This window comes from Lemur catta, chromosome 1 (genome assembly GCF_020740605.2).
Source record: "Lemur catta isolate mLemCat1 chromosome 1, mLemCat1.pri, whole genome shotgun sequence".
In the NCBI taxonomy this organism is placed as follows: Eukaryota; Metazoa; Chordata; class Mammalia; order Primates; family Lemuridae; genus Lemur; species Lemur catta.
In genome coordinates, this window is record NC_059128.1 from 124596631 (window position 1) to 124622348 (window position 25718).

At 34.7% G+C, this 25718-nt stretch overlaps 1 protein-coding gene across 7 annotated transcripts in view; it reads right to left on the reverse strand.

Annotated features, from left to right (window-relative positions):
• The window catches only part of WAC (WW domain containing adaptor with coiled-coil), an 82443-nt gene that overhangs the window by 13498 nt on the left and 43227 nt on the right, over positions 1–25718 (reverse strand). For 5 of the 7 annotated variants that reach the window (XM_045533096.1, XM_045533098.1, XM_045533095.1 and 2 more), the window contains exons 4-7: positions 21795–21901; positions 15440–15555; positions 14709–14821; positions 9628–9936 (exon numbers count right to left, since the gene is read on the reverse strand). In XM_045533096.1, the coding sequence (XP_045389052.1) occupies positions 9628–9936; positions 14709–14821; positions 15440–15555; positions 21795–21901 (645 nt within the window). The remainder of the gene's footprint in view (positions 1–9627; positions 9937–14708; positions 14822–15439; positions 15556–21794; positions 21902–25718) is intronic. The other 2 variants (XM_045533106.1, XM_045533100.1) reach the window with 1 other exon arrangement.

Genomic DNA, 25718 nt, shown 5'->3' on the forward strand with positions numbered 1-25718 from the left:
ATTTTCTCCTGCCTTTACTAAGAAGCAGAAGTAGCAAGTTGGAGAGGAGGTGCAAGGTGTATTCAATTTTGTTTTGGTGTTGCCAAAATCCATTTATAAACTTGAAAACTTAATAGACAAGCTTAAAAGTCCTTCAGTATTGGCCTTCAATCCAAGCAAACACCCCAAAATAGAAACTAATGAACCTCACCATAAAGAAATAAAACAAAAACTAAACATCCTTAATTTCTACTTAATAGGTCTATCCTCATCTACCCTGAGGATAGACTTCTTTCGTAGTTTTGTGAAAGATTACAGATTAGTGTGGAAATCAGCTGATCCTACTTATGGGGACTGTTGGGCACGTGACATCTCCAAAGACCAGGATTTCTCTATTAAAAGGTTTGATTTTGAGTATTAGTTCTCAACAGACTGCCTATCAGAATCACCTCTGAAGTTATATATATAGACACCTAGGCTCCAACCCAGGGCTAATGAACCTGTGGAGGTCTAGGCATATGTACAACTTGTAGAAGTCCTTTGTGTGATTCTGGCACCTCTTGCTGGTTATGAAAAAACAGACTGGAGGAAGGTTCCTTTTAACTTTAAAAACTTTTAAAAAGATAATTTTATCTTTTAAAAGAAAAGATAACCAAAACAAAATTTAAAAATATAGCCCAACATGGAGTACTGAGTGGAATATGGATAAGATCAACGACAGGAAACTAAACCTCCTTTCAGGCAGGTCCTCAGCTTACTATATTTCTACTATTTTTTAATCAGGTCCACTCACCCACTAAAAGACACACTCATACGAATGCCCTTCCAGACTATATTACAGATTTAATATTTCTTATACTGTGCCCCTTAATCTACATGTGTAACTAGAAACTAGTAACTCAGCTTAATTAATACAAATATAAAATTCTATTCTGAAAAGTAGTTTTAGTTTTATCATTAAAATAATAAAAAAGGTAGAAGTTTCGTATTTAAGGTGTTGTCTGGGTGCTCCTCCTCTTTGTTCAGAGTGGCCCTAACACAGAGCTATCATATTACCCTGCACTTTCTATTGTATAGCAGTATTTATTATCTTTCCCTTCTACTAGAACATAAGCTCCTTCAGGAGAGCAGTTTTGTTGTATTTATCTCTGTAGCCCTGATGCAAAACAGGACTTGGCATCAAGATTCATTTGCTGACTGGATGCCAGCTGATGGCTGGATCCTGCAATGCAGGCACAGATGCATGTATCTGTGCACTCTCTCTGAACTTCCAGGCCAATTTCTTGGATTGGCCTCAAAAACTGATGATACTAGGGAGAAAGCTTTAGATCTCCATCAATGTAACTGTCAAAGGAGACAATGAATAGCTCATTCTATGCTACATTCATAAAGCTTGGTAATACTATATACTTTAGAGACAAATTTAACTTAGACATTTTAAATAATCTTATAGAAAATACTCAACCACTTTTTACATCCACAAGAGCAACAAAAACTACTATTCAGAACAAGTAAACAATGTGCTTTGCATACACCAATCGATAGCTCATTTTAATTAACACATAATTTGTCTGAACCCTTTTAAGCTGGAATCTAAATTATTAGGATGTGAAACTAATGTATGTCATAACGTTCAGACGGATTTGTATCAAATTGAACATAAACAGAAAATTTGGATCTTTGGAAATAGTTAAAAACAAGGAATGAATTTACGTAAGAGAATAAATGTAGTCTTTTACATTATGAAGTCATGTCAACTGGTTCTTCTGCTCTGGAAGAATATTAACCCTACTCTCATTCCTTCGATGCAAACTTTCCAGAAGCATTCAGGAAACCTGAGTTACTTCGAATGTTCTTTCATAATCAGTCTTTGGTAATGGAATATTAACTAGCTTCTAGCCTCTTGACTTTGTGTGCCTATGATCTTTATAAAGATATTTAGTGATCTCTTTCTAAGCTATTTTAAACTTTCCCCTCATTTTCACACTTAACATTTCTATGACTTGTAGATCTCTAACCAATTTATTGATATGTTCCATATGTTGTCCCTGGATTTTAAATAGTGTATATTTGCTTTAAGAAATAAAACCTCTTTCCTCCCCTTATGCTTTATAATTACGCTTAATAATAATTCGCTTGTATTTCCCATTTTTGGCACAAGGGGGAGTAACCTACCAAGCACTAGACTTAAATCTGTTACTATAACCTAACTTTTAAAGGTTTAAAGTATTTTCACTCAACTTTTCTAATTATAGGCACCATTTCAAACCACCTTAGCATAAACCAAAGTCAAAATTTATTTCTGACCTATATTTTTCTGGTATGCCAAATAACTCCTTTTCAATATACAATAAGATCTAATAAGACACTGGTAATAACTGCACTTCTAATCACAAATTCCCTATGGTGTTTTCACAGCTGCCGTAATACTGAACAGGACATAGGAACATGTGAAGCTCAAACTACTGCTAAATCAAAGGCAGCCTGCTTTTTCTACTTTGCAGTGATGGTGTTACATGAAGACATGGAGCAGGTTACAAAGGTAAAGTATGCAAAGTACAGTAGGAAAAAACTTAAGGTAGCTAGGTGACAATATCTATTATAATCTTACTGTGACTTTGATTTTAAAATTCATGATTACATTTAATCATATATCTTCTACAACTTTTTCTATGCAGTTATGAATGTACATAAATATGTTGCTGATGTTTTATAACAGATACTGTGTTTTTTTGCAATTTGCTTTTTTAATGTATTAGCAACTTCATCTAATACATACACAAGATAAGCAACTTCTAATAGATTTTGCTAAACTGACCTCCACACTAGCAGCATCAACTTACACACTACCACAAACCGTTTCCCCACATTGAATTGTTGTCACTAATCTTAAGGGTGAAAACTGACTTCATTTTAATCTTAACTTTCAATACGTACTGGCACTCTCTTGCATTGTTTTTATGCTGATAAAATATACATAAAGCAAAACTAACCATTTTCAGTGTATAATGCAGTGGCATTAAATACATTTGCATTCTTGTGCAACTATCACCACTGTCCATCCATCTACAGAACTTTTTCATCTTCCCAGAAACTCGGTTCCCATTAAACAACAACTCCCCGCACCCAGCAGCTCCTGGTAACAGCTATTCTACTTTCTGTCTCTATGAATTTGCCCATTCTAGGTACCTCATATATGTGGAATCATACAGTATTTGTCCTTCGGTGTCTGGCTTATTTCATTTAGTGAAATGTTCTCAAGGTTCACCCATGTTGTAGCATGTATTAGAATTTCAATCCTTTTGAAGGCTGAATATTTTACGGTACGTATATTTTGTTTGTCCTTTCATCTGTTGATGGACACTTGATTGTTTCCACCTAATGTTGTGTTACTGTACACTTCCAGAACATTGGTGTATAAATATCTGTTTGAGTTCCTGCATTTTAATTCTTTTGGGTATATATCTAGGAGTGGAACTGCGGGATCATACAGATAATTCTATGTTTAGCCTTTTGAGGAAATACCAAACCATATTCAACAGTAGCTGTACCATTTTACGCTCCCACCAGCAATATACAAAGATTCCAATTTCTCCACATCCTCAAAAACTTACCTGTTTGCCTTTTTTTTTTTTTTAAACACATTGCCACGCCAGGAAAAAAAATTTTTCCCCTGGAGCTATAGTGTTTTATTACAAAAATAGAATAAAAGCTTCGAAACAAAATGATCCTGTTCTAATTTAATGAAGAAACTGATATTTTTATTGTTTTCTGTGTATGTCTTATAATCTCCCAAGGTAAAGAGACGTGTTATACAGGTTTCACAAGGCCCCGGGCTCAAAACTAGCGTGAGTTAAATACAACTCACGTGGCATTTAATGTTAGTCACCCTGGGGAGTATGAAGTGATATTTCACTGTGGTTTTTGATTTGGACTTCCCTAATAACTAATGATATTAAGCATCTTTTCATGTGCTTATTGGCCATTAGAATATCTTCTTTGGAGAAAGACCTATTCATTCTTCTGTCCATTTTTGAGCCGAGCTGTTTTGTTGTTGTTGACTTCCTTATATATTCTGGATATTAATGCCTTATCTCATATATGACTTATATTTTCTCTCATTCTATGAATTGTATTTTCACTCTTTTTGTCTCATAAAAGTTTTTATGACTGATGAAGTCCAGTGTATCTATTTTTTCTTTTGTTGTCTGTGCCTCTGATCAAAGGTGTCATATCCAAGAAATCACTGTCAAATCCAGTATCATTAAGATCTTCTGTTTTCTTGTAAGTCTTAGTTCTTAAATTTAGGTCTTCAATCCATTTTTAGTTAATTTTTGTGAACAGTGTAAGCTAAGGCTGGCAATTTTAAATTTCTCTAATTGCCTGTTCATATTCTTTGCCCATTTTTCTATCGGACTTTTTCGTACTGCTGTGTATGAATTTTTAATTTATCTGTCTGTTACATACAAGTATTTTCTCCCAATTTGATATTTGTCTTTCAACCTTTGGTTCGTGTACCTCTAAGTCAAATAAAAGTTTTAAATGCCTTATGTGGTCAGATTTATCAATTTTTTTTTAAAGGCAAAAGCATTTTGAGTCTTGGTTAAAGTCTTTCTTACCCTCAACTTACAATATTTCTAATGTTCTTTTGATTACAGTTGTTTCTCCTGCCCTACTGTTCAAACGCCATCTTTATTAAGCTGACTAAACTGAATTTAAACTAATTAAAAATAAATTCCTCCACCAAAGTATTCATTTACTCAATAAATATTTGAATAACTCCATGGCAAATCTAATATTTCATGAATATTTATTTAGTAATCCTAAAAAGAGCAACTGAATGCTGAAGTTGGCCCACTGCAGCCAGTGAATGACCTTGCATGTTAGCTATAAAAGGCTATCCTTAACACATACCACAGTCTTCAGGTCAACTCAAATGTCACTTAGTCTACAGATATTATAAAAACACAAGAAAGAATTTTATTCCAAGTGACTGACTCATACTACACATTAATTAGCATGACTAATCTCCCCATCTTCTCCCATTTCTATGGAACCAGCTATGTGACTACTGAGACATGCTAGACTAGCCCTCTAAAAGCTATCTTGAGGTCATTGAGTAAGTGTGCTGCTGTGGCTACTTTGTTCTATTTTCAAATTTATCTATGCTAATAAATCATAACTCTAAATTACTAAAACGAGGAACTTGCTGATTAAGGTCATTAAACTCTTCTGACACTGGCTCTTTCTCAGTCATAGCAAAGAACAACTATCCAACATTTCCTACATTTGTCATTTCACAAATCTATAAGAGACAGTGAAGTTGGAGCCAATTTAGATTGGTCACTGGGGTGCCAACTGATAAAAATCAGTTTGATATTTTTAAGTGTATCAGAGTTTCTCTATTTGTTATATGGTTGTCCAGCAATCTTACCAATAGATACTCAAATGTTACCATACCACAAATGCAGACCTAAACTGGAGCATTCCGACTCCTTTGTTTCACCTTACCTAACACCAGGATTATTCTCTTCAAAAGTAAAGAGCTTTGCAGCTTTCTCCACACTTCTGTCCCTCAAGCAAGCAGAGTTCATTTTAGGTTCTTTTTCTGAAATGACACACTGGCATCAAACAGGTCTAAATCTATTGCTAGTACCCTTTCATTAAATGCACAACACATACACTCTTCTTCTCCAAATACATTTTTAATTTTTTGAGACAGGAGTCTCACTCTGTCACTCAGGCTAGAGTGTAGTAGCATCATCATAGCTCACTGCAACCTCAAACTCCTGGGCTCAAGTGATCCTCCTGCCTCCGCCTCCCGAGAAGCTGAGACTACAGGCATGTGTCACCACACCGAGCTAATTTTCTCTATTTTTAGTAGAGACATGGTCTCGCTCTTGCTCAGGCTAGTCTTGAACTCCTGAGCTCAAGCAATCCTCCCACCTCAGCCTCCCAAAGCACTAGCGTTTGTACACACGTGAGCCTCCATACCTAGCCCCAAATACATCTTTTAAACCATGACCGATGGAGGTGCTTCCCCAACCCTCAACACATTTATTACCATTTTTGCAGCTATGTATCAATCTACAACAAACACAAGAGAATTACCTGATATTTGTCAAGCACTAAGGATAGAGCAGTGGTTAAGACAAAAATCCTGCTCTTGTATTATTTAACACAGGGACCTACCATTGACATCTTTAAATACAGCTGAGCTATACTATTAGCACTTAAGACTAACAGACCAAGCTGATGTGAACCATCAATCCTTAATATAAATTACTAAGGAAAATCCAAAGAAAATCACTATGTTGATGAGAAGAGTCAACAGAAAGCTTAATTTATGCAACACAGATGTCTCTATTGAGGGGAAAAAAACATTTCAAATTAGTGGACACTTCACAAACTTAAAACAACTAGAGAACATGAAAAAAATCAAAACTCTTATACAATTTATTTAAAGAAGTAAAATTGTCTTCAATTAATAGGCAAGGAGAAGACTATATTTAAAGAAGTAAAATTGTCTTCAATTAATAGGCAAGGAGAAGACTATATTTTCCCTTACGTAATCAGATAATTTCAAGGTCATCAAGTTTTTTCTATAAATTTAAAATTATTATATATAAAAATTTTTTATAATACTTGTGATTAGCAAAGACATTTTGTGGAATTTAAACTGGAATCACCTCTGGTTTGTCAGGAATTTTGAGTTGCCATTGTCCAAACTGATACAGATTTGGTATACATTATGTCTTTCCTTATAGAAAGTTCTGGGGAAAGAATATGAGTTCTAGAGAAGCTGCCTCTAATACTCACCCATGTGTTTATTTAAACTGTGGCAATGTTCAGGCTCATTTCTAAACTAGAGATAAAACCTTCCCTTATAGTATTGCTTTAAACTAAAATTTATACAGACAATCAGCACCAAACCTGGTACACAGTTAAATTTTTAATTATGCTAAGATTGTCAAGAATGGTGCGTGAAGCATGAAGGGAGAGGGTAGAAGATGAACAAAGCACAAAATGCAATAAAACATAATGTCTAACCCTAAAGAAGATATAGTCTAATCAAAAAAACCTGAAATTGTAACATGGTAAGTGCTGTAATAGACAAAAGTACAATGTTGGCCAGGCGCGGTGGCTCATGCCTGTAATCCTAGCACTCTTGGGAGGCTGAGGCGGGCGGATCGTTTGAGTTCAGGAATTTGAGACCAGCCTGAGCAAGAGCGAGACCCCATCTCTACTAAAAATACGAAGAAATTATCTGGCCAGCTAAAATATATATAGAAAAGAAAAAAATTAGCCGGGCATGGTGGCACATGCCTGTAGTCCCAGCTACCTGGGAGGCTGAGGCAGTAGGATCGCTTAAGCCCAGGAGTTTGAGGTTGCTGTGAGCTAGGCTGACGCCACAGCACTCACTCTAGCCCGGGCAACAAAGCAAGACTCTGTTTCAAAAAACAAAAAAAAAAGTACAACGTTTTGGGAAACAGACTGGGAGAGGTTAACCGATACTGAGAACCCAGAGACCTTAGAGCTAGGTCTTCACAAAAAAGTACTGTGTTCAACAGGTAAAAATGGAAGAAAGAACACGTCCTATTTAGCAAAGGCTCAGAACATAACATGTCCTAAGAAATGTCCAAGTTTGCAACAGAAGAATCAGGGAATTAAGAGTGAAGTGGCTAAAGATAAAGCTAGTAAGACAGACTGCAACCAGGCTGCCAAGTGCTTGCTATAATCTTACTAATAAATGTGGACTTTATCCTTTGGATAATGGCAAACCATTAGAAGTTTTTAGGCAAGGAAGTGACACCATCCAATCTAAACTTTCTAAGGATGCTACCCTAAGTGGTTAGACTGGATAAGAAAGTAATCAGGAGATGACTTCAAGAGCCAATAACCTGAGTTTCAACAATGGCAGTGGCAAGAACAATAAAAAGAGTATACACAAATGAGCAATAGGAAAAAGAGTCTAAGATTTGTCAATGGATGGGTGAGAATGTTGAAGAACAAGGGACTGTACTGTCAATTACTGAGTATCTAAGAATAAACTGCAGGAAAGAGAAATGTGGGACACACTGTATCTGAGGAAACATAACAAATGCCAAGAGCTTATAGAAGAGAAGTAGATATGTGAGTGTGAATTAGAACTAAAGATCTGAGAGTCATGACGGTCACAAAGAACGACTACCAAGGGAAAGAGAACACGCTGAGCAAGAAAAAGAACAAAACACAGGGGAAAAGGCCGAAAGAGACTAATATTTAAGGAGAGGAAAGGGAACAGAATTAGGAAATCAAAGGAGTGTAGTATCACAGAAGCTAGAGAAAAAAATTTCAAAAAGGAGGGAAGAGTTAAAGTGTTAAATGTACAAAAGTGAAATGGGATAAAACTTTTAAAAGACCACAGGATTTTTTTCTTTAATGAGGGCTTTTAAAATAAAATTTTCTGTGACTAAATTATCTAATAGAATTATAGGAACCAAAAATCAGGAACATATAAAAATACATTCACTACTGCATTAATTCTGACTTCATCTCTCAAGAATCCTCTTTGCAAATTTAATTCTGCAAAATGGTAAATATGACATGTATGTATGAATCTTTGTATAAACCTATCATTAAGAAATCTGACATCTGGAACAAGCATTAATCTGTTTGATTTATTATGCACTGTATGATGAAAGTATATGGTTTAGAATATGGAACACAACTGCTATAGTACAAGGGACACATTCAAATAACATGCATAAAATGAAAGAAGCCAGAAGCAAAAGAAATCCAATTATTTGAACCCTTCATCAACAAATTAAGTCAACCTGAATTATTTAATGTATTAAGCAACAGATAAGGCCTAAAGACTCATCAGCATCTCCTACACCGGTAGGACATTTAAAAGTTCCTCAGCATTTACTAATGGTCTGCTAATGGGTCTGCCCATGATGACTTATTTATTGCCTTTTAGTTTCCCTAGTTTCTTAAAACACACTATCAAGTATAACTTTGGGGTTGTGAATAGTCAAGTAGAAACTTGGGACTATGGATGGTCCATGCAAATATCCTTCTCATCACACTATGTGTGTGTCACCTCCTAAGTAGTTGTTCTCACAATCTTTCTCTAACTTTTTGAACATGGTATAATTATTAACACTGAGTTGAAAAAACACCATTTGGGTTGCAATGTTTAACTTCTAACCCTTAGACTTAAGGTCCAGTTTGGACATTAGCACTCCTTATCTTGTGGCCCACGACTTACAGTTTTCTCATCACAAATTGAAACCAATAATTGCATGTTATATAGAAATGATAAGTTTAAAAATGTCTCTACTCATATGAAATTTTAATTAAGAGCAATTGAGACAACTTCTAAACTCAGTTATCAAGAAGACAATTATCACAAAAGCAGAAATTATATACAAATATGCAGGGACAGTCATTTGACTTTGACAAGTTATTTAAACCATTACTATTATAAATTAGGCACTTGACTTCAGTGTCAAAGGCAAAAAACAGTTCTGAGGCTTGCTACTTACAAATTAAAAGAAAAAGCTAAATATTGCTAACTCTAGACCTAAAGCTACACAGTTACATTCTAAAAGACTTCTAAAAACACTATAGTTTAACGTGCAGCATCTAGTAATAATGGCATACCTTTTCTTTCTGTTTTCTGTGCAGGGAGAGAAGATGTGGGTGTAGGCAGTTTTGATAAAGTAGATGCTCCATTAGCATCAAATGATTTCTTTGGCTGGTGATCAGACTGTAGCGTAAATGGACTAGAAGGAACAGTGCTTGGGGTAGCAGTTGGATGAACCACTGGTTTGATGGGGTGCTGTACTGGCGCAGAACTACTGTGAGTCTCTGCTCTTGGCAGTCTGTAGTCTCTGTCATTGTGTCTGCTTGTTTGAGACAAAATATTCTGTGGGAGCAAACTACTGGCATCACTGGAATGCTTGTCTTCCACTTTAGTTCACAGTTCGAAAAAAGAGATGTTGGAATGACAGAAGGGGAAGAAAAAAGATTACGTTAGAATCTTGTCTTCAACATCAGCTAATTTAGCAACATACTTGTACTTCTATCATCTTTTTATAAAACTGCAAGCCTAGTTAGTGTATGCAGTTTTACCACTGGCATATAAACATCCAAATCCTGGAAAGAGAGTAGTTTTCACTCAATGATTAACATTTATCTATACTTAGATTTCCAGGGGGCTACAAGTTTTTAGGATTCTTTAGAATCACACTGTAGTTCAAACAAAACATTAAAAAAAAAAAATCAATATATGGAGTTAAAACATTTTACTCAAAAAAAAGTTTAAATGCTTTAGAAAAAGTAAATGCTCCATTCTTTCAAAATATGGATCGTAGGTTCTACTAGTTGACTGAATATTCACAGTGGTTCAACTGCAAAAGAATATTAGCTTTGTTAGCCTGAGTTTTCTAAATACTAAGGTAGCTACTTACTGGGCTCTGAAGTAGTTTATGCGAGGGCTTAAATGAAATCATTTTAAGATGGCTGAACGTATGATGAACTGTACAGTCAATAAGTAAACCAATTCATAATATTTTCAGTAATGCTACAAATACCAGAGTTAGTAATAAAATGATGCATAACGCTATTGCAAAATAGAAGTCCTACATGCACAGCATAGTCAGAAAAATCCACTTGTCACCAGGTGTATTAAAAACAGATCCTCTTCCAATTTAAAGCCACAAAAATATTTTAAACTCAGAAATAAGTACTAAAAATAGTTTAAACTCTTTCAACAGTTTATAGTCCAGCACCATGCTTCCACACAACGGTACAAAAGGAAAATTTCAATCATGTTAACAAAATTTATATTTATCAAAAATTCTCGAACCTATGATATTCCAATCAGTAATTAAAGAACTAAAGTACCTCCAAGCATATGATATGTAATACCGTAAGATTCAAGCATATAATACGCAATATTTTACCAAAGGATGCCCTCTCTATTGAATATTCTATGGTTTTTTCCAATTCACAGTTCCTCCAATTCTAAAGACCAAGAAAACACAAAGAAGGAAATATACTCAAACTGTAAGGTAGGCTGGGTGTGGTGGCTCACGCCTGTAATCTGAGCACTCTGGGAGGTCAAGGCGGGAGGATCGCTCAAGGTCAGGAGTTCGAGACCAGCCTGAGCAAGAGCGAGACCCCGTATTTACTCAAAATAGAAAGAAATGATTTGGACAGCTAAAAATATATATAAGAAAAAAAAATTAGCCAGGCATGGTGGTGCATGCCTGTAGTCCCAGCTACTCGGGAGGCTGAGGCAGGAGGATCACTTGAGCCCAGGAGTTTGAGGTTGCTGTGAGCTAGGCTGACGCCATGGCACTGTAGCCCGGGCAACAGAGAGAGACTCCTTCTCAAAAAAAAAACAAACAAACAAAAAAAAAAAAACTGTAAGGTAGTTTTAGAGTTGTCAGTAAACAAATACCATTATGTTATTCCACAACAAAAGGTACTGAGGTACTGCCAAAAAACTTAAGTCACATCACACAACGTCTTTTAACAATGACGTTATATATAAAATTCAGATTTATAAATTATATACTATATTATCTTAGAAAAACGAACAGAATACAAACATCTGTTGCATGATATTAATACATCAGTCAACTATCAACTTGCATGACATAAGACTTTCACAATTTATTCCGAGTTTCCTTCTGCAAAAAGGGTACTACAATAGAAACCTTTAGGTACAGATGTAAAAGGAAAAATGCCATGCTCAAACCTATCACTTGATTACCTAGAACTCTTATTTCCTTGACCAAGAAAATTCCCTTTCATTTGTGTATGGCTGCAGTCAAAATGTATCAAGTAAATATATTCAGCTGAAAATTAAAGGTGATAGCTAAATTTTTATTAAAAAGGCAGCAGCACTACAGGAACAGCGGAAGTGACAGCTGCAACAGCTGTCTCTTACTTACAATTCTAGATAGAACACAGTTCACACAATGGCTCTATCTGCACACACTCTCAGAATACATTTTTGCTTTTCTTAACTGGAGGAGAGGTGAGCTACTGGCATCTTGTGGGTAGAGGCCAGGTGTGGTGCTCAACAACCTACAACACCAGGAAAGTCTCCCACAACAAAGAATTACCTGACCCAAAATGTCGTTAGTGCTATAGTTGAGAAATCTCAAGTAAGGTTTCTCTAAACTTAGAGATCACCAATAAGGCACAGATCAGAGATGATAAAAATAATCCAGTAGGATTTAATAGCAAATTAAAAATTTTATCCATAAAATTTTCAATATTAAGTTGTAAAGCACATTAACATTTGCTAAAATATCTTAATACGTTGAAAATACTTAATACAGTACAAAAAAGCCCACTAAAAATCTATTTTCCTTCTTTCTCCCTTTATATGTAAAAATCTTCCCAATCTTTCCCCTTTTCCCACCTCCTACACTTCTTTTATTGGTAGTTAACAAACAAGCTTTAAGCCTTACCCTACACAAACACCAATAAACAACACATGGAAAAACTCTGCCAACATTTCCTGGATATACAAAGTTAAACACCTAAATGGCTTACTGACTATTTCACCAAGTATAGTTCAGTTAACCAATTAAAAAAAAAAAAAAGCAACCTAGCTAAGGTCCTTTCTCCAACATTACTTACATTACTTAAAAACTCTAAAGAAAAAGTGTGACACTTGACTACATTTCAACATAACTATAGACCCAATGACTCATTTGCACACCTAGGAATTTAGTTGAAGGTAGTAATCAGAGAAGTGGACAGATGTAAATCATAACCTTGTTTACAGTAGGAAAAGGCTGAAAACTACCCAAGTATCCATGGATAGGGGATTATATATAAGTGAAGGTGTATCAATGCAGTCAATATAACAAATGTAGAATTACAAACTGACATGGAAACATACTCGTGACATATCATTGAACAAAAGGACAAGTTAAAAATAGTAATATACAATGCCACTTTTGGTGTAAAATACACACATATATAACTTCTATACACATTTATATGCACACAGAAAAAAAGTGTATGTTCCAAAATGTTCCCAGGGCATGGGATTAAAAGGTTTTAATTCTCTCTTCTAATTTTTTAATAATAAACATGCCTGTATTTTGAAATCATGAAGAAAACAAAAATTAAAACACTAATCTTTGAAAGAAAAAGATACAATTAAAAGGCACAAAAATAGTATTTTTACTTCCCATCAATTTTTCTATCAGATTTCTAAAACCCCCTCCCACCTCCCATCATTTACTCTATCCCAAGGGAAAAGTGACTTAAATGATAGGTTATTTTGGAAAGAATAAAGTAGACATAATAGGCTTTGTCCTTTTTCCTCTTTGGGAACCATCAGCCAGTAAGTGGAGGGGCTGGGCCAATCCAGTACTGCCTATGCTGGGGCCTAGTTAGCAGGCATACAACAATGCCACCGGCACCTTCAATCTTCCTTACTAAAAAGTTTTTATACCTATCACTCCTTCTCTATGCACATCCCCAGCCTGATTTGCTCAGGAGGCCCACAAGCTGAGTGCTATTTTCAAGAGGAAAACCTCTGCCTCATTTTTAACTGTTTGACAAAAGTCACAGTTACTTAAGACATAAAGTGAAATGGGACCAGAATCCAAGTCTTCTGGCCCAAAATAAAATATTCTTTAGTTTCCTAACTTCAACACTCTAAGCCATTTTCTAAGAATTAAGTACAATTTCACTAATATTTTTTTAAAATGTAATGTTTATCATTCCATCCTGCAAAACTATGTTACTATTTCATCTCAAATAATTTTTTCCATCAAAAAAATCAATAATCCCTTTCTGAAACCAAATACATCTCCTACTTTTTGTTTTGAGTTACAGAAGCAGGACTCAAAAACACTTAAGTCTAAGAATTCCCACAAAATATCGTAAAATTCTTCTCAAAATTTCAGAATTTAATAAAGAACCCCAAAACTCTATGTGGTACTTAAATTTTACTCTGGACAAGGAGGCCCCTGGGAATAGAATGCCTTTAGCAAAACTTCAAATTTAGAGAATGAATTAAAAAAAATGTATGATGTTACCCAAATCATCCCACTTGCACAAAATCTAGCCCCAAAAGAACATTAAGGTATACCCACAGCTTGATTTATAGATGAAAAGCACCTCAGGACAAAAAGGTATAAGTTTTCTAATAGGCATTTTAATAATTTTGTGGAAATTCAGTATAGAGTTGTTACATAGATCTATGATGGGGGTGAAATTAGTTTCCAAATATAAGGATAAACAAGTTAGTTACTCACTGATAACATAAAAAAAGTAGATACTTTGTCACTATTTGTGGATAGCTATCATTCAATTATTACACTAAAATCCATGAGTTTTGTGTCTAGTTTAATAGGGCACAACCTGAGGGCAAAGCAGCTCCTGATTTTTGTAAAACAAAAACACAAAACCCAGCCAATCCAAAACACGTAATGGAGTCAAACTGCATTGTAAACAATACAATCTGACTCCATTACAGCAACGTGGGGTAGTGAGACAATCATACGTGTACTATTGTGCCGTGCACCCTTTCCCTTTTCCGCAAACCTAATGGTGGAGATGGGGACAGAGATCCAACATAAAAGAAACTCTATTATGTTTCTACTTATTTTATGTATGTAGATGGTGATGCATATAGATTGGAAAAGTAATAAATAATAGGAATGATCAAACATTACACTGTTTCAAAGAAAAAAATTAATACTTACTTCCACTGGCAAACCCACTCGTGGCTGTTGCCTGCATCACCTCTCTTCTGTAATCTCTATCTTTTGGGAAGCTATTAACTGCCATCTTGTTTGCTTCTTTTTGTCTCTGTTCTCTACAAATAAAAAAGAAACAAACCCATAAAAATTACATGAAGGGCATGAGTCTCCACAATTTATATTCCAGCACTATGGAATACGAATACATAAACACACACACACACTATAACAGCTCTGGCCAATGCATACATATGGAAAATAAAAGAACTGAACGTGGTCATAATGTAACTGTTATGGGAGATACGATGTCACGAACAGAATACTAATGTTTCTCACCAATGGCAAAACTCTGCCAATTATTTATACCACTAACACCACAACTCAAACTCTACAATATTAATTCTACATATTTGAAAGAAACATGTTATTGTCCTATAAAAATTATAAAGACTTCTATTACAAATTGTAAAAAGATGCATAAGGACAGATTAATAATATAAGTATTTTATTAAATATACTGACTGTTCACAAAGCCCTTGTGGACAGTTGTCTATCTTTCCTAGATATTTTTTTTTAAGACAAATTACAGAAAACAGACAATGGGTCAACCACTGCCATTAAAAAGGGCAGTGATGGGTATTCACTATAAAAAACAAAATCAGAATATTTAATGCTATGTTAACCTATACAATCAAGATAGAGAAATATTGTTCAATTAGATTAAAAGCAAATACCTTTCAAGCCACTCTTTTGGTTTTTCCCATTGTGAAACTTCTGTTCGACAATTGTAGTAGTATTTTTTCCCAGAAGAGCTAATATGCTCAGACCAGTCATCTGCAGAATCATAAGGCTTAAAAATACATTTTTAAAAATTAGAAAATGTTAACACTACTTAATCACTTGATATGAAATATCAAGAATATCAATGGTTTTCAAAGCATACATATGGGCAAAGATCTGAGATAAAGGTACCCTGATCTAGAATGTAATCATCTCCATATGTATTTTAGAAGACCGTCTACGAAAGCCTTGAAAGATAACAGAAAACGTTATAAAAGATAAAAATCAAACAGGTTAATAAATATTAGTTTATTAGACACAGACAGGAATAAAAATGCAAAATTAACATCTTAAGAAAGCATTACAAAAGCTCACTATTACCATTATTTTAATTGCTGAAATCTAGTAACACAGGGGCAGGGAACCCACTCTCAACTGACTGATATAATGGCATGAGATCATCAGTTCTAAATTCTCTAAGGCACAACAGTTTTCCTACATAGTACAACAGAGAACAACCTGCCTGTATTTACTGTTAGTGAAAAAAGGCACCACAACATTTAAAATTGTAAACAGAAAGCTAATTAAAAGCTAGAAATCTATTTCACCTTCAGAATCTATGAGATAGGTCAAGTACATTATATTAGCTAGAACCTCGTCTCATGTAATACACAGGATCAGCAGTATCACTCATTTTCCCATAACTAAAACTGGTCTTTCAAAAATTCTCAGATAAAGTCTCTTGCAAATATTTTTATAGGCAATGCTATATCATGATGAAATTAGAAAATCTGAAAGGTCCAGTTTTCACAAAACTGATCTCAAAACATGGAATGTTTAAATGCCTGCACTGACTCCAGAAAATCTGATAGAATCTCAAGTATTCTAGTTGAATTCTTTATTTTTTTCAAAGGAGCTTGAGTTTAAATTAAATGAAAAGATTTTCTTGTAAAATAAAATATAGTAACTTACTACATTTTTTCAAACAGCTAAAAGAGAGGATTTTAAAATGTTCCCAACACAAAGAAATGATAAATGTTTGAGGTGATGGATATGCTAATTACTCTATTGAACACTATACATTGTATGTATTGAAACATCACTCTGTACTCCATAAATATATACAATTGTGTATCCATTAAAATATAAAAAATATTATTTAAAAAAGATTAAACTAAACCACTTGAAGAAAATAAAATGAAATAACATTATACTGTAATACGGTAGCCTAATCCTTTTGGGTTCAGCACAATGTAGAGTGACACAACTTCCAGGCTTGAGGAAATGAAGTCTTACTCACTGCCTTGCCCTCACCCAGCTTTATCAATTAGGAAACAAGCTAAGAGAACTTATGAGTTTTCCATGGGTCACAAAACTAGTTTTATAAGAAAGGACTAAAATACTCATTTCCAAATGCCTATTATTTCCACTAAATCAATAACCAATTCTGGCAATGCCCAAATAATTTCTAGAGCTTTTGGAGAAACACTGCATACTCCACTATGTTTATACTCTTCAGGTTTACAGCACAAAATGATGAGGGTAAGTAAAGATACTCCTGTGCTTCCAAACCTCTAAAAGCAGCGGAGAATTAAGTTCCAATCCCTCTAGCTTCCAGTAGTAAGCTACAACCAAACTTTAGGAACTCAACCACAAAAGGCCAAAAACAGAAAGTTTTTCTCCATCACCTACCCCTCCCTATACCTCAATTATTGTGCAAAATGATCCCTTCTATGGATGTTATCCAGAAGACTTGGTCTGCTTGCCAAGTAGGTATAGGAATTAATAAATTGATTGGAGAGGTACTAATAGCGTAAGACTTGAGACTAGCAGACAGAGGTCGGTATGTTCTAGACCAGTGCTCTTCAACACAGTGATGGTTTGCCAATCCACCCCAGAGGAGATAAAGAGTTTGCATTAAAATATATAAATACACTGGTTCTTTCACCAAAAGTCTTGCTTTAAGAAAAAAAAATTTAATACTGGAATGGTGGCTCACACCTGTAATCCCAGCACTTTGGGAAGCTTATGCAGGAGGATTACGTGAGGCCAGGAGTTGGAGATTGCAGTGAGCTATGATCTTGCCACTGCACTCCAGCCTCATGACAGAGCAACCTCATCTCAAAAAGAAAAAAGAAAAAGGAAAGAAAGATAAATTCAGCTGAACTAAAAACATTGTTTTTTAATGACAGTTAATTTACATTATGGTACAACCTCCACGACAGTTGAAAGTTCACAGACAGAACCCTGAAGACGTTCTGGTCTACCACACTAACTGATTTTTGCCTATCAAATCCTAGGTTCGTACAAGCTAGTATCTTACACTTAAAGTATGTTCCAGGGTCAGCATTACAATCACATACTACTGACTTCACCTTACCTTCCCCACTCTACTTCCATCCTCAAGCAATTAAGGGGAAAAAATTCCTTCAAGTTATAGGGTAATTTTTTAAATGCTGATGTGCAACAGCAGGTATCAAATTTCTGGATTTTCACAAAACTACCTAAAATTGAGAACCAAACTTACAATGCCTGCAAAGATTTCAACTTTTCTAAATTAGGCTTGAGATGGTTGCCAACCTATAGCTCTAAAACAGTTCTCCAAATGTTATCCAGGAAACACTGAGATCCTTTCACGAGATCAAAACTATTTTCATGATACTACTGTGATGATTTTGTCTTTCTTCTTCTTCTTTTTTTTTTGGACACAGAGTCTTACGCTCTGTCACCTGGGCTAGAGTGCAGTGGCATCATCATAGCTCACTGCAACCTCCAACTCCTAGGCTCCAGTGATCCTCCTGCCTCAGTCTCCCAAGTAGCTGGGACTAGAGGAGTGCACCACCACACCCAGCTAATTTTTGTAGAGATGGGGTCTCACTCTTGCTCAGCCTGGTCTCAAACTCCTGAGCTCAATCCTCCCACCTAGGCCTTGCCCGGTGCTAGGATTATAGGTGTCAGCTACTGAGCCCAGCCTTTCTTCCTTATTCTATTACCGGCACACAGTGCAGTTTACCCAGAGACTAAACAAGGTATCTGGTATCATAAAAGATTGAATGCAAAAGCAGATATGAAATTTTAAGTGCCATCTACTAAGGCAGGCATTAAAAAGATGTTCAATGTCAATTTTTTGTTTTAGAAAACAGTTAACTTTTCATAAAGATATGTTACATGTTAACATGTAATGGGTTTTTAAATTGGTATTTTAAATAAATTATTTTATTTCTCATTTAAAATTTTTAATGTGGAAAGTATCAGTGAGACTCAAACTTAAAAGCTCCAAAATATGCAAAGGATACTTAGCTGATAAGAAGAACTGGAATATGAATGCAAACTCATAGTACTGAATTTAAACACTTCCCAGCAAATTAAAATTGACATAGAATACTTAGAAGGGTAGAGCTTAATTACAGGGTCTTTAAACAAGAATAAACAATTTTTTTCTAAATAAAGAAATCCAGAACCCTTTTTTAAAAAAATCAAATATATACAACTAATCTACAACACTCTACGTGTCTGTAAGTTCCATCATGATTTTTATAAGGAAGAAGGCATTCAGCAAGTTTTTTTTAATATTTACCACAAGGCAGGCTCTGTGCTAAACCCATCACAATAAATGTTTGTCACTGGACTTAACAATGAACTACACTGCATGTTAACATCTTGATCTAATACTGGGAAAAAAAAAAAGACAATTTCAACTTGACTTTCAATAGTTAGTTTCAATAATAAAAAAAAACAATCACCCACATAGCCAAGTGTCTGTGTAGATAATTCTAAATAACATTGTTACTGATTTGTAAAGACAGATTTAAAACTTAAAATCCTCAAAGAGGAAAAACAAGTTTTTAAAGCTATTGCATATTTTCACCTGAGTTAAAATGATGTGTTAACCTGGGTAACCTAGTATTTCTAGTCATTTATTCTTTCATTGTGAACATAGTGGAGGAAAGGTAATTTTACATTTCACTAATCACTCAAAAACTTCCATTAGAAGTGACTTTTAAGACAAAGAAAAAGAAATTGTCACTTTACAAGTAACCTTCAGAAATGTTCAAAAGCCAATTTTTCAGGTAAGATTAAATTTACAGTTTGTAAATGCTATTTGTGTCATACTTGCTGGGTACATTAAAATGCAGAAGCTCATACTTTGAGGTTAATTATGTACCTACAGTTGAAATCTACAGAAGGGGAACCTGATTCCAAAGAAAACACATAATGTTTCATCTATCCTGGCAACGGTCTTTCAGCTTCCACTCACCTAATTACATTCCCTGACAACCTTATGATTTCAATTTTTCAAGCTTATCTGATGCCCATTATTTTACTCTTTCCGATTTCACTAGGTAAAATCCATTTCCTGAAAATGCAAATAACCAAAATTTGTTTGCCCTAAATTTTTTTTTATAACTCTGAAACATGTCTACATGAGCTGCCAATGTCCTAAAAACAGACAGATAGCAAATCTAAACTGTCAATGATAAATGGAACTTTAGATTAGTGTTACTTTGTAAATAGGCTGTTTTTCCCACAAGAATAGGAAGATTCATTTTAAAATCCTGAATATACATCTCATAGAAAAATGACTCATCACAAGTAGTTTGACAGCACCAGTGGAGGTTTACCAAGCTGTTTTCTCAGCCTCAATCCCATTCTTTCTTATCTGGGATGCTAGGGCATGGGCAATGCAAACTGCCCTGTATATAGCCAGCTGGCTTTCTGTTAGAAGCACTTCACTAACTTAGTGAACATCTCACTCTAACTTAGTGAACTTCAGTCAGACCACTGACTGAACGGTGGGAGAAACCTAGCAGCCACAGTTGTTTCCAGTGTCTAGCTCTCCACCACCCCACCGGTCCAACTAGCTTCACCGTACCCTCAGGACGACCACCTCTGTGGAGCTCCTCCCCCAAGCTATTAGGTTCTGATAAACCCAATTTCTTCCTGTTGTTCCATAGCCCAAAATGGTGATTACTATATCAGGAACCTCAGGGTTCCTTCTTTGTGTTTTCTTTCAGTCCTCAATATGTGAACTATCTACTTACCTAACACCCCATATATTAAATTCTGTGTTAAAATAATTAGTATGCTTTCTGTTTTCCTAAATGAACCCTAACTCAATACTTAAAACTATCCTAAATCTAGTTTTATCCAAATATTATGATTAAAGTCACAATTTTCTAGGGAAATGTAGTATCCACACTGCTTCAACAACAGACAAAATAAAGCTTCAAGGTTTTTATATGTCAAGGCATGATGATCATCCAAATATCCAAGGCAGAATCTGTTGGCTTCAACTTACACTGATGGCATTCTAATTGTTCTTTCTTTCCTATAACATACTTTCAAACTGTTACCTGAGATAATTTTTAAATTGCAAATATGATGTTACTTTACTGATTATATGCTTCAATATATAATTTTTTCTGATTCGGTACCCTACTTATTTCTGTAATGTTAGCTCTTGTCATTTTTCTACACTATAAAAATCCTTGCAGTTCTCTAAATATGCTATGCTATTTCACACTTCTACATCTTTGTAAGTTCTATTCCTCTGAATGCTATGCAAAGTCCAGACCTCTTCAACTGGCTAAAGTTATATATAAGCTGTTGGGAAGCATTACTTATACTTTAATATATTTCTTTTCTGTCTCCACCAGAAAGTTCCTTTAAGATGAGCCACATTATCTTAGTTCTACATATAAATACAAGCTAGCATATGCCTGGTAAATTGAAACCTTATTAACTTTTTTCTGAATAAATTCTCAATTGCATTTGAATCTGTGACTAAAAAATTCAAAATAAGTAACAGTTACTTCATTAACCTAAACTTTGGAAAATACTTAAAATCCCTCATTGGGTTTCATGCTCTTGAGGACCGAGACCTTTAGATCCTTAGTGTCCAACAGAGTATACAGTCTACAGTAGATATTCAAATATATGCTTATGAGAACTTTATATTTTATGAAAAGAAAGCAAGCTTAAGTTAAACAACTTTACAGAAGTTTCAGCCTAAGTTCTTTATATCCCACGTATCACAAAGGTTAAGATTTTGCTTTGTATAGGAACACTGAAGAAATAATACCAAGATGGTGTCTTCGAACTATGCTCAGTTCCATTAATAAGCTTGGCTCATTAGGCTGAAATAGGATTATTATAGTATTAAATAAATACAGTCAGAAAAGGTCAACTGTGATTCAAACATTTTAAAACAATAAAAGACATTAGATTAATAAGACTTGCCAAGGGATTTTTTTGTTATTTGCAATAAATTTCCAAAAAAAACAAATTGGGCATGTTTGTAATACTTACTGCATCTGAAGTTTTGCTTGGATTATTGCTTGGATTAGAAGAATGTGAATTTGAACTATGAAGAGCACTGTGGTTGTGTGAATTTTCTTGTGGAGAGTAACTGGTCCCTTAAAAAATAAAGAACAAAGTAAATTATATATTTCATGCTTAATCTAAACTGATTTCTATCATACTAAAGATCACTGTATATCCCTAAATTGACATTTACATAAACATCAGGAATATATATATTCATACTTTTTATAATATATAAAGTATCTGTGAACCTACTATAGACGTGGCTTAAATATACTACATAGTTGATATCTCAATATGCTATGGAACAAGGTTTATAATTAAATGAATGAAATAGATTTCATTCCTCGCAACTGCTCGTGTTTTTTATAAAGAAAAGTTTTATTGGGGAAAAACAGAAGCACAATGTACACACAGAAAAAGGCACAAGAGCTCAAATGTTATAGAACTAAAAGTCACTACTGTATGTTTTTGCAATTATATTTCTACGTCTTAGCTCCTTCCTACTTGCTTTCTAACAGTCTTGCCAATTTTCAAGTAAAACAGCATCAAGGTTTTCAAAAACTTAAGTCTCAGGTAAAGGACTTGCTTTCAAGATGGTAAAGATGACCCCGATAGTCTCTTCCTAACTGGACTAACTCTACCTAAAAATTGCTTAAAAGTAACTTGAATCTTATAATACACACATCTCAAAGACCATGAGAGATGACAGTTTCTCTTTTGTTTTAAGAAAAGTCAAGGTGTAAAAATCCAGACTTGCAAAAACACTTTAATAATACAAAAAGACTGCCACAAAAGTGTAATGTTAGTATTTCAATTTTAATCCACGTACTTAGGGTTTTTTCAACAACAAGGTAATATAATCCAACTTTTTTTTAATGAGATGGCAATCGTATGGAAGCTACACTATAATGAACAAAAACTGAAAGTGAGGAGAGCAACTGAAATGGTACTGTGGTCCAGGAATTACCAGGCAGAACCAGAGTGGACAGGAGTCTAACGAGTAAGAATTAAGTATTTCAATCATTAGGAACAACTAAATGGTTAAGAGATAAGGTAAACTGAAACAAACAAGATGATAACTTGGTTTTAGATATGAAAGTGGAAATGGTCAGCAGATCTACTAAGAATTCAAAAGAAGGGGAAGAAGTAGATGTGAATTTATTAGAGAACTCTTTTCTACTAACCGTCTAAGGTAGGAAACTAACTTTGCCTTGCATGTATTAATAGTAAGCAAGCACTAAGAGCTCATGGATGAAATAAGAGAAAAGGCAATGACCAAGATTTAACTTTGGATAAGTCTTCCTATAATGGAAGCTACAAGAAGATTCAAAGACCCAAGAAGGCTATGTCACTAAAGAAAATAATTACTTAAATACAATGGTTACTAAGGACAACTGCAGGTGGGGACAATAGTGATTTCCCAAGAAGTTTGATGCTTGAGATGTCTGACAGTTTCATCTACTTATCTTGGTATCTAGTTATGTAAACACCCTGAAACCCTTTTCTAATACAGTAGGCAATAAATAAATCCTTAATAAATGCTGTAAGAATGAACAAGAAGAAATCTGTTAAAAATAAGCTCTGGAAAGTTAGCAGAGCAGACCTGAGACTGCTATCCTTAAAAAGGCCTGTTTACACAACTGGCCTCTCCTTGGGCATGAAATCTCTAATGAGCTTCCTTTAGACAACACTTCACATGTGTGTCACAATTTGTTGCTAAAGGAATGAAGTGCATCCTGTGTGACCACTAGCAGAGGACTCTTGGAAGCTTGCACCTGGACTCCTCCAGACTTTACCCCACGTGCCTTTTCTCTTTGCTGATTTTGTACCTTTTCACTGTAGTAAGTCATAGCCGTGATGACGACTACAGGTTGTGTCCTGAGAGTCTTGGAACCTGAGGGTGGTCTTAAAACCCCAAAACACTCAGTAACAAAGAAAAATACTCTCAAGTAAAAAAAAAAAAAAAAAATCTTAGATCTGCTGAAATTTCCATTTTCAGACATAACGGAAAAGATTTTTTTTCTTTCAAAAATCAGGTTGACAGTTAAATACAAATAAGAAATAGAACTAGCAATCTGAACTACTAGAGTACTATATTTATACACTACTCATAGAGTTGAGATTTCCATGGAAATTTCCATAAATATGTCAACAATAACGGAGGAAAGGCCAATCTTATTGACTGAAATGAACCCCAGAGTAATTCATTAAGAAGACTGGGTTAGATGACTTACTCTGATATTTGCATACATTCTTGAAAAAAAAAAAAGGTCTATGCTTATATCTATAAAAGTATCACATTAAAGATTATAATACAAGATATGATAGGTAGAGTACTCTATGAACAGAAGGCATATTATTATAAAATGAGGTCTATTGACCTCTTTTGAGGTTTAAGGTCCAGGAATTTTATTCTACTTTAGCAGTTATTCTTAAAATCAATGAAAATTCAAAATTAATATAGTTCTTACTGCTAAAGAAATGATTATGTCTTCTCCAATAACATAATAAGCTAAACCAGCCTGAAAGACATTATCAGTTAGCTTTTAGGTCTAGTTCATGTGTTTTTAGAAGGCATGGCATAATAATCAAATGATTATAAGCATCAAAGCACACTAGCCTAAGATTTCTCTAAAGTAAGGAAAAAACTTAATCAGCTGTTGAGAGGGAACTCATTTTCAGAGACAGGATTTTACTGGATAGGAACCAGATTCCACATTCTATGGAATGGATTTATTGAGACCGCTTAACAAAAAGGAAAATTTAAAAAAAACGTGAGGAGCAAGATTAAGATATTTTAGTAAGAGATTTCAGATTCCAAATCCAAATAAAAGGTTTTACAGAAAGCATGAACGATCCTCTTAAGAACAGAGGGTAGGGCAGATTTGCCCCTGAATAACATGACAATAATTAGCCAAACAAAATTCTCTTTTAATAAAGCTAAAAATTATATTACTTACAAAGCATTTTTGGGGGTATTTCATTTGAGCCTTTTAACTTCTCCAGGTAGTCCTTCCCAAAATGAAATAACACACAAGCAGAAGAGCAAAGTGATTAGGCCCACCCTCCTCCCCAGGGTCAGGAGAATGCTGGTGGCAGTTATGATTTTCCAAAGCCATACCTAAAAGAAGTGCTACACTATAAAATTCCTTTGAAATTTCCTATTTTACCTTAAAATCTCACATGAATTTTTGTACCTGACCCCATGATGAATCTGCATGTTTCAGGATAAAAGCAGATTTTTTACATTTCCCTTATAATAATGCAGAGTCTAAGGATATGAGAAAGAGCAAACGATTTCTGGAGGGTAACATATTCAAAGAAGAGTAGAACTATGCAAAAAATTTGAATCCAGAATTTCAATCCCAAATCCAGTGATTATTCAAGGAAGATAATATACATGTTGGTGAAAGATAGTTTCACCAATGTTTGACCCAATGAAGCAATGGAAGCAAAGCTGTTTATATGGTCCAGTGCTCTTTATGTACTCTGTATATTACCAAGAAAAGCTCACTATTTAAAAATTGTATTCCCCAGGAAACACAGTATTAATAAATAAGTGGGCTATTATTGGTTTTAAATGTTACATCCTTAAATCAACCTTACAAAATTAAAGTTAGGATTGATAAAGCCAAGTCTTAAAGCGTTCTAAGAAAGGGATAATACTATTGGTAATTACTTTGTTTGGGGGGGGGGGCGGCAGGGATAGATAAAGGAGTTTTATGTTGATGCTTGCAACTTGAAGAATTTAAAGGGTGATTCAAATTCTCCCTTCCAGTGCTTAACCAAAGGCAGATACGAAATGGAGATGTAACAATGTGACTGGATGCTAGCTTCAGACTCGAGTCCAAGGGTCAATACAAGAGAATGACCTTCTCCCTGACAAAATCTTCAATGTTTAAAAGA